At 56.2% G+C, this 12884-nt stretch overlaps 2 protein-coding genes across 2 annotated transcripts; both read left to right on the top strand.

Moving 5' to 3' along the window:
• Positions 1 to 578: 578 nt before the first annotated feature.
• On the top strand, positions 579 to 3508 carry LOC112061869 (coronin-7). Its single transcript, XM_055089735.1, has 6 exons — positions 579 to 607; positions 726 to 870; positions 1138 to 1273; positions 1683 to 1774; positions 2527 to 2613; positions 2736 to 3508. Exons 1-6 carry the CDS (start codon positions 579 to 581, stop codon positions 2739 to 2741), a joined length of 495 nt encoding a protein of 164 aa, XP_054945710.1. The 3' UTR covers positions 2742 to 3508.
• A 1850-nt stretch (positions 3509 to 5358) lies between these two features.
• On the top strand, positions 5359 to 12883 carry PAM16 (presequence translocase associated motor 16). Its single transcript, XM_028498873.2, has 5 exons — positions 5359 to 5483; positions 10842 to 10926; positions 11734 to 11870; positions 12227 to 12292; positions 12718 to 12883. The coding sequence occupies exons 1-5, from the start codon at positions 5481 to 5483 to the stop codon at positions 12802 to 12804; spliced, it is 378 nt and encodes a 125-aa protein (XP_028354674.1). The 5' UTR covers positions 5359 to 5480; the 3' UTR covers positions 12805 to 12883.
• Position 12884: the final 1 nt, after the last annotated feature.

Genomic DNA, 12884 nt, shown 5'->3' with positions numbered 1-12884 from the left:
TATTTATTTAATTATTTTTGGCTGTGTTGGGTCTTCGTTTCTGTGCGTGGGCTTTCTCTAGTTGCGGCGAGCGGGGGCCACTGTTCATCACGGTGCGCAGGCCTCTCACTGTCGCGGCCTCTCTTGTTGTGGAGCACAAGCTCCAGACGCACAGGCTCAGTAGTTGTGGCTCACGGGCCTAGTTGCTCCGTGGCATGTGGGATCTTCCCAGACCAGGGCTCGAACCTGTGTCCCCTGCATTGGCAGGCAGATAGATTCTCAACCACTGCGCCACCAGGGAAGGCCGGGAACTGGTTTTTAAACTCAACCATTGTTAAAAATTAAACTATGTAAGTTTAAGTTTTATGAACCCACAAATAAGTTACAGTAAAGACCAAGGCAATAGATACTTAATTTATCACTTCCTAATTATTTTACTTGACTTCACTATTATTTGTACTGCTGAGGTTATTTACATCTGTGGGCCCTCTCTGGCAGAAATACTGTATCATGGGCTGCTACTGCACATCTCTTCCCAAATCTGCATTCACCGGGTCATGTTAGTAGTGTGAAATTGGTATGCTGGGAGTTTTCACACCATGGAAATACGCAAACGCTACAAACCGGGGCATTTTCCCTCCAGAGAGCTAGTTGTTAAATATCACACCACTCTCCAGGGACAGGCCTTGGTTCTGATGGTCCTAAGTGAGGGGGCCCAGGTGCTCAGTGTGAGCTCTGGACTCCAGCCCCAGCTCGACTCCCCTGCCGCCCCAGGGCTTCATTCTCCTGCCCAAGACGGAGTGTGACGTGCGGGAGGTGGAGTTTGCCCGATGCCTGCGACTTCGCCAGACCTCCCTGGAGCCTGTCACCTTCCGGCTGCCCCGAGTCAGGGTGAGGTTGGGGGCCCAGCACGCCAACGCCCAGCACCCCCTGCCTGGCCCCTGTCAGAGGCTTTGGGGCCTGACTGGTCTTTTCACCAAACTGCCCCACTCACTGCTCTTTGGGGGACCTGTGCCCCTTACTCTGCTGACGTTCTGAAACTTGCAGAAACCTCAGATTGGGGTCCTGGGTCTTGCCATGCCCCCCTCCCAATGAATGCCTGTGTGCCCTAGGCCTCTGGTCAGTACCTCAGGGCAGCCCCTTCCTCCCTCCCTGCAGAAAGAATTCTTCCAGGATGACGTGTTCCCAGACACGGCCGTGAGCTGGGAGCCGGTGCTCAGCGCTGAGGCCTGGCTGGGAGGTGCTAACGGGCAGCCCCGGCTTCTTAGCCTGCAGCCCCCTGACATGACCCCAGGTAGGATGAGGGACTGGGCTGGGGGGGCAGGTAGGAAGCAGGGAAGTGGGTGGGGGTTGGAGAAAGGGGCAGAAGGCCCAAGTCCGAACCTCCATCCCTGCTGGCAATCAGAAACCTCTAGTGCTCCCAGGGATGGGGTGGTTGCTCTTCGGACTTGGTCTCTGAGCCCCTGGAGGGCAGGGCCCAGGGTCTGTGTTTCCATCACAAGCCCTCCACCCCCAACACACATGCGCACGTGCACACAGCCTGGTGCCGAGGGCAGGCCTTGTGAACCGAAGCGCCACCTCTGGACTCTCTGCCATGGAATTCCCTAGGGGCTGGTACCAAGCGGTTAGGTTAGGCCAGGAGGCCCCACCAAAGGGGCTCAGGGGCTCTCTGCTGCCTGATGCTTGTTGCTGTCCCGCCCCAGTGAGCCAGGCCCCCCGTGAAGGCCCTGCCCGGCGGGCCCCATCCTCAGCACTCTACCTGGAAGAGAAGTCGGACCAGCAGAAGAAGGAAGAGGTAGGCATGGAAGAGGGCTGGCCGCTGGGGTCACAGGGTCCTCGCTGCTCCTGGTGACTGCCCTTCAGTTCTCTAGTCCAACCCAGATTGGGCGAGGAGCCAGTGTCACCCACTTGTCAGTTGGACAAGGAAGACCTTCCAAAGCCCTGAAGCTGACCGCTGCCGCCCCTAAGGCACAGGGCTCAGGAAGCCAGGGAAGGGTGGAAAGAGGCCCCACCCTAGCCTGGCCCAACCCAACCAGACCCAAGTGCGCTGGGGATCCTGGTGCATTTTTTTTTTTTTTTTTTTTGCGGTACGCGGGCCTCTCACTGCCATGGCCTCTCCCGTTGCGGAGCACAGGCTCCGGATGCGCAGGCCCAGCGGCCAGGGCCCACGGGCCCAGCCGCTCCGCGGCACGCGGCATCCTCCCGGACCCCGGACCGGGGCACGAACCCGCGTCCCCTGCATCGGCAGGCGGACTCTCAACCACTGCGCCACCAGGGAAGCCCCCTGGTGCATATTTGAGCATCTGAGGCAATATGTGGAGACAGCTGCCCTGTGACTCTTATGTTCCGTGTTAGAGTCTGTCTGTGTCTGGCTCCTCCGTCTCTGTCAAGGTATCTTTTTCAATGAAAACCATCAACTTTGTCAGGGCTCTAATGAAAATGATTCTCCCACAACCTTGAACCTTGGGGTTCCAGCCTTGGGATCTGACATTCTTGGGGTCAGAAGCCCTGTTCCCTTCCTACCTCTTCTCCTGTCCCCTCTCCCAGCTGCTGAGTGCCATGGTGGCAAAGCTGGGGAACCGGGTGGACCCGCTCCCACAGGACTCCTTCGAAGGAGTGGACGAGGACGAGTGGGTGAGTGGACGAGTGGGCCCTGCTGCCTGTCCCATCTCTCCCCGACTCACGCCTGCCGCATGCGCCATCCCCCTCCCCCAGGCCCTCTCAACTCCCTCCCACTTCTTGGTTTATCTCCCCAGGACTAGCCTGCCCACCAGCCACCTCTAGCCTCACCTGCCACTGCCGCCTCCTTGAACCACCTGGTGCCCCTGCACACCTCACATCTCACCCTCAAACTGGAAGCCACCTCTTGGCCAGGGCACACCTCACCCCAGAAGGCCTGGCTTCCTTTGGGTCTTGGGCATTTCCGTAGCCTCTGGGCCCTGCTGCAACCCCCATGGATTGTCCACATCTCTGCATTTTCTGGGACCAGCTGCTTCTCCTCAGCTGCCTGCTAGCATGTAGAGCCAGGGGCATGGGGGTGGGGTGGGCGTGAGGGCTCAGTGTCATGTCCCTGGGCAGCTGCTGGGCTCCCTGTCCCCTCTACTCTGGCCTGGGCTGGTCCCAGCTTGGGCTGGCTTCGCCCAGCACCTTCAGTTATCACATGCCATCCTATCTTGCCTGCTGCTCCAGTTCTGGTCAAGGGCCTAGGGGGCTGGCCCCCCACCAGGCCATTTGGAGCAGCACCAGCCTCAGGGGCCTGGGACCAGTAGCCCTGCTCCCCAAACTTGAAGCCAGGAGGAATGGGCATCACAGAGCTGATAGCCCAATGAAGGGGGTGTGAGCCCCACAGGGACTAGCCTGCACGTACCCTGGATGTTTTTAGCAATTAAACTTTTCTAAGTTGGCCACCTCTCGTGCCGCTGTGGTCTCTGGATGGCTAGAAGGGGACGGGGACAGGAGTATGGGTGAGGTCGGTTTGGCCCTGGGCTCCCGCTTGCCCCAGGCCTCACTCTGCTCGTGCTGGGAATTCATTCATTCATCCAACACATTAGTATCCAGCAGGGCTCTGGATGGTAGCTCCTGTAATGAACGGGAGAGACATGGCTTCTCAAGGCACTTAGTATAGTCTTAGTAGGCCGGGGTGAGCCGGACCATGTGCAAGTTCGCAAATAGACAGTGCAAGGAGGGCTGTGAAGTAGATAAACTACGTGAAAGGGAGCTACGGGGATGCAGGGGGAGACTGTGGTCAGGGTCTGAGAAGAGACGTTTAAGCTGAGAGCTAAGACCTGAAGGCCACAAAGGCATGGAGAGAGCCCTGGGAAGAACGTTTCAGACAAAAGGAAGGGCAGCCGGGGTGCTGAGAGAATAAAGAATTTGGAGAGTTGGAGGAAAGAAAAGAAGGGTAGTGGTCCAGAACATAGTAGGAGGCAGCCCAACTCTTCATTCACTCAACGAACGTTTGTTGAGTGCCTTCCATGTGCCAGCCACTCTTCCAGGTGCTGATGCCCAAGAGTGGAGAAAAGAGGTCAAAGTCCTGCCCTCCAGGAATCCACATTCTAGTGGGAGGGAACAGATAATAAACATAAAGATGAATGAATGGTATAATTTGATAGAATGTGGTAAGAGCTTCAGAAAAAAATAGGAGGGATCAAGAATGGAGGTTTGTGGGTCTTCCCTGGTGGTCCAGTGGTTAAGACTCCAGGCTTCCACTGCAGGGGGCACTGGTTTGCTGGTTTGACCCGTGGTGGAGAAAATAAGATCCTGCATGTCACATGCGTGGACAAAAAAAAAAAAAAAAAAAAGAAGAAAAAAAGAGGTTTAAACCAAATACAAGGGGCTTCCCTGGTGGCGCAGTGGTTAAGAATCCGCCTGCCGATGCAGGGGACATGGATTCGAGCCCTGGTCTGGGAAGATCTCACATGTGCGGAGCAACAAAGCTCATGCGCCACAACTGCTGAGCCTGCGCTCTGGAGCCCATGCTCTGCAACAAGAGAAGCCACAGCAGTGAGAAGCTGTGCACCGCAACGAAGAATAGCCCCGGCTCACCGCAACTAGAGAAAGCCCGCGCCCAGCAACGAAGCCCCAACGCAGCCAAAAAAAAAAAAAAAAAAAAAGGCCGCATGTAGTATGATTCCATTTCTATGAAACATCCAGAAGAGACATCCATAGAAGAGGAGGCAGATTAGTGGTCACGAGGGGCTGGGGGAGGGGGAAATGGACAGTGACTGCTCATGGGTATGGAGTTGCTAAGGCTGCGCTGAAAATGTTCTGGAACTAATGGTGATGGTTGCACAATTCTGTGAGTATACTAAAAAGCACTGAATTGTGCATTTCAAAAGGGCAAATTGTGTGGTGTATGAATTCTCTCTCAATAAAGCCTGTATTAGAAAAGCAAAGGAATGGAGGACAGGTTGCAGCGATGGTAGGGCATCAGGGTGGCCTCACTGAGAAGGTGACATTGGAACAAAGACTTGAAGGAGGAGGGAGACGAGCCCTCCTTTCCAGACAGGGAACCTGAAATGAAACCTACTTTGAAGTTTCCTGTTTTCCTAAATATTTGTGAGAATTTGACGTCTTACTGATTATGTTTGTGAGGTGTTGTATGTTTATTGCATGTCTTTTAGTCCCAAATATTTTGGCAAAATGGAGGGAAGAAATAGTACACCCCCCCCCCCCATTTGACCGGTGTTGTTCTGTTGCTTCTAGCGCCCCAGGATAAGCAGGAGGGCCAGAGGGTCCTGCAACCACCTATCAGTAGCCTCCGGTAGTCGCCGTAACGCCGGAGGCTGAGGCAGGCCCTGTCCCGACTCCGCCCACGGGCCATACGTCTCCGCCCACGCCCCACACTTTCCGTTTGAAGCAACGCGCATGCCCAGCGCACGCGCTCTTCGCAGCTTCCTTTGACCTTTGACCCGCCGGCCGCCGTTGAGCTGGGGCCGAGAGGACGGGGGGCCGAGAGGACGGGAAGCCGAGCCCCGTGCCCCCGAAGCAGAGTGGCCGCCATGGTGAGGAATGAGGAGGGGAGGGGAAAGGAGGCAGTTTCGGGGCCGGGGCTGGGAGCTCCGGCTGGGCTGCGGGCGCCGCGCGCCACCTGCGTTCCCGGCGGGGAGCGGGGACTGGGGTGTCGCAGCCGGGGGTTACTGAGTTGGGCGCTGGCGACCTCGGGGCCAGGGAGAGCCTTCTGGCTGGAAGGCAGGGTGGGTCTGGCGTGCCGGGAAATACCGAGCAGATGCGCTCGCCGTGTGCGCCAGCCACGTGCCGGCAGCCCAAGGTGGAGGTAAGTCCGGCCCGCGAGCCCCTGCTCGGTCCCCGAGCTAGTTGATGGTGTCGCCCTATTGTCGTCCCCATTTGAAAGCTGGTGAAACGGGCTCTGGGACTCTCACGAGGAAGTGGCAGAACTGGGACTTGAACCAGACCCTGCAACACCGAAAACTGAGCGTTTCTGCGGTACCATTGGCACCCAGAGCCAGCCCACAGATGTGGGCCACACTGGCTGCATCAGGTCACCTGGGGACCTTTAAAAGTACAGGGTCCTGAGCTCTATTCCCGGATAGAGGATTGTTGAGTGATTGAGGCAGTGGGTTTGGGGAGCCACTTCTTAACTGATAGTGTTAAGGATAAGGTAAGAGCTTACAAGTGCCAGGCCCTGAGCTGAGGCTTATGTAGATTCCCATTTAATTCTAAAGAAGTCGGTGCTCTCATTGTCCCCATTTTACAGATAAACAATCTGAAGCTCAGGGCGTCTGACTTTTCCAGGGTCACTCATCCCAGTTTTGAGCCCAGCTCCTCTGTGTCCTGAGACTACACACTTAGCACCACATTGTTCCTGCCTTGTAATAGTCACTGCCATTTTCTGAGGACCCCGCCCCCCACCCCAGCTGGGTCCTTCACACACATTCCTGCATGTGGCTCTGGAGGAGTTGGTACCTTAAAGGAGAAAGCAGGCAAGTCCGTAATATAGGACAATCTCAATAGGAAAAGAAAGACAGTGATATGGGAGGGTAGAAATGAGAGGAGCCTGGAAAGGTTTCACCCAGGGGAATGGGGGTGACATGAGCTAAGTCTTTTATATATATATATATATATATAAATTTTTTATTTTATTTATTTATTTTTGGCTGCGTTGGGTCTTCGTTGCTGCGCGGGGCTTTCTCTAGTTGCAGGGAGCAGGGGCTACTCTTCGCTGCGGTGCGCGGACTTCTCATTGCAGTGGCTTCCCTTGTTGCGGAGCATAGGCTCTAGGTACGCGGGCTTCAGTAGCTGTGGCACACAGGCTCAGTAGTTGTGGCTCGCGGACTCTAGAGCGCAGGCTCAGCAGTTGTGGTGCACGGGCTTAGCTGCTCTGCGGCATGTGGGATATGTGGGATCTTCCCGGACCAGGGCTTGAACCCGTGTCCCCTGCATTGGCAGGTGGATTCTTAACCACTGCGCCACTAGGGAAGCCTGACATGAGCTAAATCTTGAAGGATGTTGGGATTAGACAGTATTGGAGTAGGAGAGAGGATGTTCAGTGGGTTGATGGGTATGGAGTTTTGGGGGGATGGATAGTGAAAATGTTATACAGCTCTATGAATATTCTAAAAAGTGCTGAATTGTGCACTTGAAAAGAGTGACCTGTGTGGTGTATGAATTCAGAGTAAAGAAAGAGGGGAGCCGATCCTGGAGTAAATGGTGTGGCTGCAGTACGTGATGTGGAGAGTGATGAGGGGAGAGAAAGAAAACTAGAGAAGTCATTTGTAGCCAGAGCTGGGGATGCCAGGCTGGGGGTATGCCGAATTGGCTGGCAGTGGCAGCAGAGGTAAGGTATTGTGTGCATGTTTTGGGAGGATGGCCAGAGCCCTCCTTCAGCAGAGGGAGTGGGAGGCATTTGGAAGCCCTATCAAGTGTCATATTCATTCAAATATGTATCGGGCACCTACTGTGCTAGCCACAGCCCAGGCCCTGGACATATCATGGCAGATGTGACAGTTGTGGTCCTGACCTCCCTCCTGCCTAGTTGTGATGCCAGCAGCTGTTTGCAGGGGCCCTGAGTGAAGAGAGCCCCCTTTCTATCTCCATGCGTCCTTGAGAAGAGGGTGAGTCAGTGGCTGTCTCTGCCCACCAGCCCAAGGAACTGTGCCTTGAAGGGAACTTTGCACATCCATCTGTCCAAAGCCAGGTTGCCTTCTTGATGCACTTCACACAGGACAAACCACATTCCTTAGGGCTTCCCAACCCCCCACGCTACCTGTGGTCCTTTGCCCCAGCTGCAGGGCTTTGGTCCCGCATTGTGCCACGTTGCTCTCCGGGCAGGAAAGCATATGTGCCATCTGCAGTGTCCCAGGCATGGAGTCTTATGGCTCTGACCTCTTCTCCTTGACCATCAGCTTGGCCTGAGTTGGATGCTGTGTTGGCCAGTTGCTCTTGCCCAGGGTCTTCAGGCCCGAGCATGTCATTGGATTGTGGTGTGTTTTAGGGCTTTCTGGGAGAGGCCTCAGCCAGTAACTGTCTTCATCCGCTGTGGTAGCTGCAGCTGGCACAGCTGTGCTCCCCATGAATCCTCAGCTCTGAGCACAGCTGACCCACGTGGCATGATCATTCAGCACCAAGCAGGATCTGGTCTGGAAGCAGAGGCAGCTGTTGAGCTACTCTGGACCTGCCACTGTCAGGTGTCCACCTTTTACATGCCTTGCCTTCTGAGGGCCTTAGCCCTCCTATAAGGGGAGTAGTATTCTCCCCATTTTGCAGATAAGAAAACTGAGGTTCAGAGAGTTTGAGTGATTGTCAGGTCCACACAGCTGGCAAGAAGCAAAGCGGGGACCCAGGTTATGTCAGCCTGACTAAAGCAGCCTTCTCACTTCTCTTCCACGCTGCTTCCAGCTCCCTGGGAATGTAACCCAGCATTTTGCAGCTTTTTCCCCTGAGGAATCAGAGGATCTATCAAATGAGCTGCTGTGTTGGGCGGAGCTTTGTTACTCTCCAGTGCCAGGCCAGTGTCAGGTTTTGGGAAACAAAGAGTCGTAATAAATGAAAATCAACATTTATTGAGCACCTACTATATTATCAGGGTCTGAGCCAGGCACTTTATAAGCATTATCTCATTTAATCCCCGTGACAGCCCTATTGGCCATAATAGGAGAGGAAGCTGAGGCTCAGGGAGACTGGGAACTTATCCAGGGCATACAGCTGTCATTTGCACACAGGTGATCCCAGAGCTTGTCTGCATAACCTCTGCATCACTGCCTCCCCTGGGAGATGCCTCCCGCAGGAACCTTGGTTGCTGCGGTGGGTGGACCAGGAAACTCCCTTGGATGGCTGGGGTAGCCTCTGAAACTTTGCAGGAAGCCCAGCCTACCCTGCAGCTATGGAGCTCTGGCAGCAGGAACCATGGGCAGGGGGTGGGGGTGGGGGAGCTGCCCAGTTAGAGCCTCAGCTCTTAACGTTCATTATTTAGCAACAGTCACCACCTGGGCAGAGAAGTAAACACCTGAGTACGAGGCAGTGCAGGCGGTGGGATGGGGCTGCTGTTAGGTGTGGCAGCAGAAGGAGGTGTGGTCGGAGGCCTGGTGGGAATTCCTGGCCAAGGGAACACTCGGAATCACCTGCTGGCCTGTCAGCCTCTCTGTCCCTCAGACAGGACCAGCTGTCCATCTCAGAGCCTCCTGCCCGACTTGGGAGAGGCTTTAGGCAAGCGGGGGTTGGGGGAGAAGCCAGGTGAGACTTTCCCATCTGAAGCAGATCCTCGTTAGTCTATTCACCACAGTGCAGCGCCTGCAGCCCCGCCCCTCCCTCTGATCACTGGAGTCTTCATGGTGTGAAATACGGGGCTTATGAAATTTCCACCCACTTGTGAAATCCAAACCCACTTCCCATTTGTCAATCCCCGCTAATGGCCCGGAACCGCATCCCACCCCGCCCGTTAGGGAGGCCAGCAAGGCCAGTTCTGGAGTCAGGGTTCCACTGGAATCTAACAAGCCCCTCTTCGGCCTCTGGGTTGGGTCCTGATCCTTGTCATGTTGTTCAGTCGCCCCCCCTGCAGACCCCTGGACTCTGTGTGAGGTGGGCAGCCTGGGGATAGCTGATAGCACTGGCTATGGGTTTTCTGCCCATCTTCCCCCAGGTACTAGTTGTGTGTCCTCATGTTGGTCACTAAACTCCTCTGTGTTTCAGTGTCTTGAGTTGTTGGGATTAGATGGCACAATAGATAGAAGGTGTTTGTCACAGTGCTCAGCACCCTGGCTAATTCCATTCTTGGTTGTTGGAAACCACCTGGATGTGCCACGTGAGCAGTGGTGACCAGCCGCGAGCATTCTCCCGGTGTCCTCCACGCACCCACGTTTGTACCGTCTCACACGCACTCATGCTGTCTGTTTGTAATCCTTGGTCACAGTAAGATCTGTATGTTTTTCATCTCACCCGCCTGCCTCATCTTACCTCCTACTATTTTACAAGACCTCTGGGCTCTTGGCTGCTCCCAGGCATCCCCTACACTTTCTCCCAGTTGGGCTCACCCTGGTGCCTCTGCCTAGAAAGCCCCCATTGTCCCATCGAGATTCTACCTGCCAGGAGAAGTGCCGTTGCCTCCCAGAGTCTCCCTGTCCTTCCTGAGGTGTCCCTCCGGTGCCTTTCCGCGCCTCTGGTCATGCTTGATGAGATGCCCCACTTGTCTCCATGGTGCATTGGTCCACGCGGTCTTGGGGTAGAAGATGCTCACGCTGCGCTGCAGTGGAGGGTTTCCCACAGGGCCGGGTCGTGGGTATCTTTGTGGTCCCGGTGCTGACTCTCAGGCAGGGTTTGAGTGAAGGAGTGAGCCAGTGGAGGAACAGGGTTTGGGCTGCTCTTCCTCACCACTTGGGCCCTGCTGTGTTTGTCTAAATGCCCACCTAGTGGGCTTTGCTCCTTGAAAGTGGAGGGTATTTTGCTCTTTTGTTGTGTCGATTGGAACTGACTTGAATAGTGTGGGGAGAATTAGAATGGCACTGCGATTCCCCACCAGTAAAGGTTGGACCAGCCAAGTACAAGAAGCAGCCGGTGGTGGCAGAGTGAATGGTGGGTCTGGGACCGGCGCTGAGTTCTGGTTCCCAGGCCACTTTGCCTTGGCTCATGTCCGCCTCTTCCAAAGGACGAGGGAGAGTCCCGTCTGCCCCTGGGGACTCTCTTGGGTCCACCCCCCTCCCCGGGCCTGCTGTCGCATGAGCACCCGAAGCTACCCAAAGCAGAAGCTTTTTATCAGGGTGCTTTGGAGGGAAGTGGTCTATGGCTGCTGCTCTGAGCTTCCTTACCTCAGCAATCCAGAAGTCTTGTTGCACAGCCACCACTTCCAGGGTCCATCACTGGGGGCTCTGAGAATGCAGCCTGCTAATAGGTGCCTGCTTTGCTCACAGGCCAAGTACCTGGCCCAGATCATTGTGATGGGTGTACAGGTGGTGGGCAGGGCCTTTGCCCGGGCCCTGCAGCAGGAGTTTGCAGGTAAGCTTGGGCCTCTGTCTCCTTGGGCTGGGAGATCCTGCCTGGCTCAGATTTTCCCCGTAGCTCTGGGCCAATTGTGAATGCAAGGGCCCTCTGTGGGGTGGGGTTCTGGCAGCTCAGGTGGCCTGGGGCACTTCCTGTTGGGGGGCAGTGCTACTGGATCTTGGGACAGTCCCATAAAAGGGAGACCTGATGGGCGTGAGCATCCGGCCAGAAATAGGCACACTGGCCCTCCTGGCTGCCTGTTTTTGTAAATAAAGTTTTATTGGAACAGCCATACCTCTGGCTGTTTTCGAGGCAGAGTCCAGTAATTGCAACACAGACTAATTGGCCCGCAGAACCTAGAATACTTATTTTCTGACCCTTTAAGAAAAAATGTACTGGCTCCTGAATCTAGAGGCTTTGAAAGGGAAGAAGTCACCCAAGGCAGCCTGCTTTGGTGGCCTAGGTAACTGTAGGGCAGAGCCATGCTGCCTCCCGCTGCTTGCAGCTTCACTCTGTTCCCCATAGTAACCTAAACTCCTCAACTTGCGATGCACCCAGGAGGTAGAGGCCAGGGGAGAGAAGAGGGACAGGGTCATCTCATGGTCTAGGTTGGGGACCTGATGCCAGGCTTGACCAGCCCCTGCTCCTGTCCTCACTTTACTACCCCCCACCCCCCAAAAATCCACTCCTGGAGAAGAGATGCCCTCTGGCCCGGCTTGTCTCCTCCCCCACGCCACCTGGCAGCGGTGAGCTGCCCACGTGGAAGGCCCGGGGGAGCTCCGGGCTGCTGAGGGCCAAGTGCTCACCCGTGTGTCCACACAGCCAGCCGGGCAGCAGCTGACGCTCGGGGACGCGCGGGACACCAGTCTGCAGCCGCCTCCAACCTCTCCGGCCTCAGCCTCCAGGAGGCACAGCAGATTCTCAACGTCTCTAAGCTGAGCCCTGAGGAGATCCAGAAGGTGAGGCCACCAGGCCAGCTCTGAGACAAGCAGACCAGAAGTGGGGAAGGGGTGGCAGGCCACCAGCGTTCGGAGGGGGGACGGGGGCAGCAGAAATGGGCAGGAGCCGGGGCTCTGGCTGCGGCCAGCTGGGATTCGAAGAAGCCACTGTCACTTGTCAGTGTTTAGGCCACAGGCAGCGGTGGCAGAGGCGTGGGCCTCCCTCAGTGGGCACCTGTCCGCTTCTCCGCCCCTCAACGGCTCCAGGTGCCGTAGCGCGGCGGAGGGGGCGAGCCCTTTCGCTTTCCTTTTTGTCATCTCCTAGCTTCCCCCACCTCTGTAACCCAGGGACCCTCACCGTCTCCCCTCCTCTGCAGAACTACGAACACCTATTCAAGGTGAACGATAAATCCGTGGGTGGCTCCTTCTACCTTCAGTCAAAGGTGAGTGCTGGGAGGAGGGCAGGCCGCGGGGCCGCTTCTCACTGGGCCTCCCTCATTTCCGGGCAGTTCAGAGCTTGGCAGGAGAAAGGTCCCTGGGGCGCAGGGAGCCCCTTGAACTGCCAGTCCCTCAGGGCTGCCAGCTCCATGTGGCCCAGCCAGTGGGGCTGTGTTGGCCTGGGCCCTGTGTCACCCTGAACAGTGGTGCCCCCAGCAGCCGAGGCTTTGAAGGGCCAGGACTGCTAGCTGGTGGAGTGCTGGAACCAGCTCTCAGCTCCCAGACTCAGTCAGTGTGTCCCCAGGCCCCTCTGTTTATATTCCACTCAGGCTGTTAACCTCTGACCTGCCCACTGCTCTCCAGGAAGCTGGAGCTGGACCGGGGGAGGGAAGGGGCCATCCTGCCTAACTGTTTGTGACTCCCTCCCCAGGTGGTGCGAGCGAAGGAGCGCCTTGAGGAGGAACTTAGAATCCAGGCCCAGGAGGACAGAGAGCGAGAGCAGCCGCCCAAAACGTGACCACTTGGCACCTCCCACCGTGCCCTCCCGCCCCTCCACCCACCTCTAATTTATAAGTCGGTAATAAATGTCTTTTCCGA

Source organism: Physeter macrocephalus, chromosome 14 (assembly GCF_002837175.3).
Source record: "Physeter macrocephalus isolate SW-GA chromosome 14, ASM283717v5, whole genome shotgun sequence".
NCBI lineage: Eukaryota > Metazoa > Chordata > Mammalia > Artiodactyla > Physeteridae > Physeter > Physeter macrocephalus.
Note: the sequence above shows the minus strand (reverse complement) of the source record. Positions and strands in the feature narration are given on the sequence as shown.

Bases quoted from the DNA above. Each gene is read 5' to 3' on its own strand.
- PAM16 (XM_028498873.2), top strand. The intron at 10,927-11,733 runs GTAAGCTTGGGC...GTGTCCACACAG, and splicing joins CCTGCAGCAGGAGTTTGCAG to CCAGCCGGGCAGCAGCTGAC. The intron at 11,871-12,226 runs GTGAGGCCACCA...CCTCCTCTGCAG, and splicing joins GCCCTGAGGAGATCCAGAAG to AACTACGAACACCTATTCAA.
- LOC112061869 (XM_055089735.1), top strand. From the start codon at position 579: ATGGAAATACGCAAACGCTACAAACCGGG. The intron at 608-725 runs GCATTTTCCCTC...TCTGGACTCCAG, and splicing joins CGCAAACGCTACAAACCGGG to CCCCAGCTCGACTCCCCTGC. The intron at 1,775-2,526 runs GTAGGCATGGAA...CCCCTCTCCCAG, and splicing joins ACCAGCAGAAGAAGGAAGAG to CTGCTGAGTGCCATGGTGGC.